The 6099-nt window shown below is 40.7% G+C and overlaps 1 protein-coding gene across 1 annotated transcript; it reads right to left on the bottom strand.

The window, feature by feature from the left end:
- Window positions 1-44: 44 nt before the first annotated feature.
- On the bottom strand, window positions 45-5842 carry slc19a3b (solute carrier family 19 member 3b). Its single transcript, XM_063907454.1, has 8 exons — window positions 5565-5842; window positions 4874-5053; window positions 4504-4669; window positions 4042-4357; window positions 3739-3890; window positions 2433-2625; window positions 1580-1721; window positions 45-1363 (listed from the first exon to the last, which is right to left on the bottom strand). The coding sequence occupies exons 1-8, from the start codon at window positions 5712-5714 to the stop codon at window positions 1211-1213; spliced, it is 1452 nt and encodes a 483-aa protein (XP_063763524.1). The 5' UTR covers window positions 5715-5842; the 3' UTR covers window positions 45-1210.
- Window positions 5843-6099: the final 257 nt, after the last annotated feature.

The raw sequence follows: 6099 nt of genomic DNA, 5'->3' as shown, positions 1-6099 counted from the left end.
AAAACATTATAAATGGGTTTCCATAATAAATAGTATGGGGGCTTTGGTGGTTATTAGAGTCTGGAATTTGTCAAAGATTAGCAACAAAATGGATTTGATTGCATTCATATTTTTTATGTAGTGTCAGATAGTCCCTATGGACTCCTTCATGGCAAACCTCATTGACTTCCATTAAAACCAAACTGTGTTTATCTCACTGTCATAAAACCATGCATTCTGTAATGTCAGCATTTAATTTTGAAGAAAGGTAGTGATATTTGACATTTGTACTTTATTCCACCAGATTAAACAATTACAATTAAATATATGCACTTGTTTTGGGGTTTTGAATGTCCTTTTGTGAAAAGAAAATCCAATGACCAAAACATACACTGCCTTTTTAAATTAGAATTTATGATTTAGTTTTGTTCACATGTAACTTTAAAAAATATATATATTCTGTTATAATTGTGTATCGCATTGTGCTTCTTAAATGTTATAATATGTATTTGAACTATGTTTTCTATGTAATATCAGCCATGGACTTCCTCCAGTGTCAGGTAATGGTAGCATCGCCCACCTGAGACTACGGAAGAGGATTGGGTCACGTGGGATTTTTTATTTAATGTTTTGGATCTGAGCGAGAGTACTTTTGTTTTCGTCCTGACATTTAAGTCAGAAGTCGGACTCTTTTTCTAAGAAAAAGTCAGAATTTTGTGAACAAAGTCCAATTTTTTCTTCTTCTACGAAATCTGAGATTAAAGTCAGAATTCCGAAATGTTTTTTACATTGGGTCATGTTAAATTAATCTTCATATAATGTGTTTATTAGTTATAGTTTCAGAAAAGGGAAGTGACCTGCACATTTATAATAGGTTACCTAAAAGATGTGAAATGAATGTTAGGATCGGCATGTGTTCTTGCTATCTGTAGGCAGTGTTCAAACCTCTCTATCTTTGGGGAGCACTCAGCGATTGACAGCTTGTGAGCAAGGTAGTGTTTTCTCATTATTGTGTTGCTGTACAGCAAAATAATAATTAATCAACCGTATCTGTGCTTTATTGATCTCTCTCTGAATATTCTTTCATATTGTGAGTAATTGAATCCCTAATCCTCTTCTGTAGAGAACCGTTACCCCGCTGGAATATTACCATTGTGCTCCCCATGGAATAATTGGAACCATCACCTGCTCATTCAGTATTATTTAGACTGTAACAGTTTATTGATGTTGTTCAGAAACGCTCCGCAGAGATCACATCCACACTGGACTCTTGTTCCTTGCTTTGAGTGTGTTCAGGATTCCTTTGCTGTGTGCAGGCGGTGTATGTCCCTCGAATCAGAAAGAGCACTGAGATGAAGGCGTAGTAGCTGCCGTAGATGATGAACTGCAGGGAGAGCACTCAGTCAGCCATCATCATTATTTTATTCATGCAATGGACACATTTACAAGAAACCTGTTTACATGTAATACTGAAGGATAACCACAAGGTGTCGCCCTCTATCCACAACAGAAATCTTACATTCGTCATACAATAACAGTCACAGTACAGTCCCTGTGATCTGTCATCAAAAAGACAATGAATGATTCCTGACGCTCATACCTGTGTCACGATGTCCAGTCCCAGCGTAGCTTCATCAACGACTACGAGCGTGATAATGGTCTGCAGGAAAAGGGCCAAAAAAGTGTTGATCCCGAAGGCCAAAGCGTAACACTCCATGGAGAGGTTGGATGCAATCTGAAATCTAAAAAGACAGAAGCGTTTATGATGTTTGTTAAAAAATACTGCCACAAATAAATATACGCAATGCCAAATAGAGTTAAGAAAATGGCCAATATTTTAGATAGTTTAGTATTTCAAGCTACTGTATCTCAAGTAGATTTACTTAAAGGGGCCCTATTAAAACCTTTTGTTTATATTTGTATTTAGTGTCTCTACTGGGACATGTCTCTGTGCTGCAGCACCTCTTTTCACCCTCTGTCTGAAACCAAAGCCCAGTCTGCTCTGATTGGTTAGCTGGCCGGCTCTGTTGTGATTGGTCAACCGCTTACAGAAGTCCCACCCCTTAGCATATCATCAAAAAAGGAGTCACAAAAAACGGCACAACACACTACAGGAAAGGAAAAACCCCCACAAGCATAATAGGGCCTCTTTAGCTTATCTGAATTTATCATATCTTAACTACTGTGCGAATATACAGTCAAAAAGACAACTGACACTCTTTTATAACACGCGCTTCTGTGCATATTATTCTGGGCAAACTCCCAACCTTAGTTGTGGGAAAGAATGTATTTGGGAGAGAAACTTCCTGTGGAGGAACTTTAGCGCTTGCAGACCATTTACATGCACAAAAAATAGATCTGAGTACTTCTTCCACACCGGTTCCTCCATATGCAGAGATAATGTATTCTTTGAAATAGAAAATGGACATGGTGATATTCCACAGTGAGCTTACGTTGTGATGGTAATGAGGAGCATGTAGCAGGACTTGAATATTATGTAACCAGCATAGCACGCCCAGATGCTGCTGGTGAGCGCCATGAGAAACACAGCACCCGTCGCCACTGCAGAGAACAACCCCAACGCCAGCTCCCCCCACACCGCCCAGGTCACCTTGAGGTGGCCCACGGAGAAGGCTGCCACAGCACCTGCCCCACAGAGGAGAAGGGTTTATTAATCATCGGTAAGTCATTCCACTGGACAACACCTCCACTAACTATTAATCCTCACATGTAATTATTTGAACGCAGCCCCTAAACTTATGCACACACATTTCTTTAACCTCCGCAGCTTTCAGCCGGCTCTTGGAATCCACTATCAGCAATAATCTGAGAATCCATTACCTCCTATCTCTATCTCCTTAATTGAAGCGATTACTCTTCTTCTTTCATGCCGAGCCAGGTTGAGCGTAAGCCAGGAGAACCACGGTGCTGCCATTCCCTTTCTAAATTCACATTTTCCATTTGAACAATAACCAAATTGTCCTTTTCTAGTTCCATGTTCGATCAGACACAGCAGCTTTGAATCGCATTGTATTGCTCTATGTTTTAACTTTACTCTATTGAATCTTGCTTGTGCTGCAGTCTTTGCGACACCATAAAACCTGCGCAATAAAGGGTTAACCATGTAAAAACAACCATGTACAAATGACTTTCACTCACACCTGCACATAAACATGTTATTATTGTTATTTATATTTCTAAGTTAAAGGGGCCTATTCTGTTCATTTTCAGGGTCATATTTGTATTTTGTGCGCCTACTTTGACATGTTTCCACGCTTTAATGTTCAAAAAGCTCTTTATTTTTCTCATACTGCCTGTGCTGCGGCACCCCTTTTCACCCTCTGTCTGAAACCAGAGCCCAGTCTACTCTGATTGGTTAGCTAGCCGACTCTGTTGTGATTAGTCAACCACTTAGTCCCGCCCCTTAGCCTGTCATAAACAAAGGGGTCACAAAAAAACGATACAACACACTACAGGAAAGAGAAAAGCATAATATGGCCTCTTTAAATGATCTTTATTTATCTTATCTTATCCTCTGTGAGATTACAGTATCAAAAAACACAATTTAGACTCTTTTATTTCAGGTGCTTTTGTGCATATTATTCTGGGAAAACTCAGGATTGTTCCTCCTGTTTTAAGATGACAATACTGAATCAGAATGAATAGTCTCAAGTATGATTCAACCAGAAATAGGAACACCAAAATGTATTTTCCCTTCTTAATGTTTGCCTCTCTTACAGTATTTAGAGAGATTCTTACCTACAAGGGAGCAGGCAGCCTCCACCGCTCCGTTGTAGATGGACGATGTAGCAGATGGCTCTATGTGGTCCCACATGAGCTGGATGTAGTTGAAAACCTGCTCGTAGCCAGCTGAGGCCAGAGCCCACCACAGAGACCAGTAGATGACATTCCTGCATGGTGGTGATTATTAAAACTGATTAAAATCATGATGAAGGGATTATGTGTTCATTAGCTGCAGTAAATGACATTGAACTATGGTATGCAAACGTGTGTATGCTCAGCAGAGGGTTTTGACTAAAAAATATCAGAGAAAGGAATTGCCTTGAAGAATACGCCTCCCTGAAGCTCTTCCAGAGTAGATTGACTGCAGTGGCCATATTTTTCCTGCTGTGCCAGCCTGCATCGCCATTGAGCTCCATCTTCTTTTTCCCGGAGCCAACCTCATCCTTATCCATCACCGCTTCCCCAGGCCGGTCTGCTCCCAGAGGCCCGTCCTGATGGGAATTGGAGCCCACAGCTGCAGCCGCTTTCCCTTTGAAGAACAGACCCCTCTGGGGCATGGGCAACCAGAAGGAGATCAGGAGAGCCATGCTTACAATCCCCAGAGTGATCGCATTAAGGTAGAATAAGTCCAATTCTGTGGATTACAGTTCATACTTCATCAATGCTTGCTCAAATTGTTGAAGACATTCATTAACTAAATGGGGCTAAAATACAGAGATTTGTGTAGTATCTGTTTATATATATTCAGTTGACATGGGCTCTCTGATTTTCTTTATCTACCTGCCACAGAGACCAGCACTTGGCCCAGGCTCGCGCCAAACGTATATCCAGCCAGCATGGCACTGCGCACGTACCCAGTGGCTCTTTGGTAATTCTCAATGGGGATCACGCTGTAGATGTAGGAAAGGTAGGCCACCTCTGTGGAAGTCACTACAGCATAGTTGACCTGTTGGTGGGATGGAATAGAGATAGCAGCCTATGATGAAGCACCTTGTACCATCAGCAATGCACAACGTGTTGTTCAGTTCTAGTAAAGTCATTTGCAACAGTTCAGCAATATCGAGTACGTGCATCAACTTTGATTATTCTGAATGAAACAAAAGGAATATTATTACAACTCATCTTTATATGCATCAGTTTTTTGGTGTACCTGAAGGAAGACCATAGCAAGCAGACCTGGGGCGAAGCAGAGCAGGATGTAGTTGGTGACCACGAAGAGCCCCTGTACCATGATGAGGGGCTTGTGCCTCAGGATGTCCGTCAGGAGGAAGACGGGCAAGAGACACGCCAGTTTGGAGTAGGTCCAGATCGGGAACAGGTAGTTGTTCACCTATTGGAGACAGTGGTGGGAAGTAACTAAGTACATTTACTCAAGTATTTTATTTTACTTGAGAATTTCCATTTGATGCTACTTTATACTTTTACCACATTTTAGAACAGTAAAGCTACTTTCTACTCCACTACATTTATCTAATACTAATAGTTACCAGCTACTTTATACACATGTGACATTTGTATGTGATATAATGCAGTACATTTAGCCGGTAATACTTTTATACTTATACTGAAGTAACAATCTTATTCTGGAATTTCATTTTCACCGTATTTTCCGACCAGAGTATTTCTACTTTTACTTAAATTAAGGATCTAAATGCTTCTTCCAGCACTTCGGAGATAACAATCCTGATCCAGGGAAGATTGTTTTTGCCTCCTGTCTACAGCACACATATCTCATTGTGAAAATAGAATAGAAGTTGGTCTCAGATCAGAGCTGCTAATAAAAGATAAAGTACTGGACATGCCATGAGTGACTGGTTCATGTACGGGTCGGACATGCTTACCACTTCTCCAGAGATGTTCTTGTGCGGTCCCATCAGGTATGGTGTGAGGAAAGGCTCTGCTACTCTGCAGTAGGCAAAGAACCCATAGAGCGACAGGACTGCAGTGGGATAAGCCCAGCTGGAGGCTTTCAGTTTAGCCCAGTTTCCCATGGTTTTACCTCAGCAGAATTTCCCACAGATTGTCTTTATAGTTTTGATTTCTGGTAACCTGCACACATGTTAAAGTCTAATATCTGGTCTGTGCCTCTTTTCATTAAGCTGTCAGTAGTTGAAGTAGCTTGAATATACACACACATATAATCTATGTGAGTCACAATTTATGAGCGGTAGACTTCAACCTGTTGGGAAACTGCTGTGAGGTGACTTTCTTCAGGTTTCGCTATCAGTTCCAGCTGTGAAATATACTCAAGAACTGTACTTAAGTAGAATTACTTTTAACCATCTCTGATCAATACAAGCCACAAGTCTTCAGTGGATCATTTCAAATAAGTGAAAAAATGAGAGAGAGAAATAAAATAAAAATATTGGTGGGCAA

Source organism: Eleginops maclovinus, chromosome 18 (assembly GCF_036324505.1).
Source record: "Eleginops maclovinus isolate JMC-PN-2008 ecotype Puerto Natales chromosome 18, JC_Emac_rtc_rv5, whole genome shotgun sequence".
Taxonomy (NCBI): Eukaryota; Metazoa; Chordata; class Actinopteri; order Perciformes; family Eleginopidae; genus Eleginops; species Eleginops maclovinus.
The sequence above is the reverse complement of the archived record's forward strand: the minus strand, read 5'-3'. Positions and strand labels throughout refer to the sequence as shown.

Coding starts and splice junctions, on each gene's coding strand:
- slc19a3b (XM_063907454.1), bottom strand. CDS start 5,714: ATGGGAAACTGGGCTAAACTGAAAGCCTCCAGCTGGGCTTATCCCACT. Junction 3,891..4,041: donor AGGGAGGCGTATTCTTCAAG/GCAATTCCTTTC, acceptor ACCACCATGCAG/GAATGTCATCTACTGGTCTC. Junction 1,364..1,579: donor GACTGGACATCGTGACACAG/GTATGAGCGTCA, acceptor CTCTCCCTGCAG/TTCATCATCTACGGCAGCTA.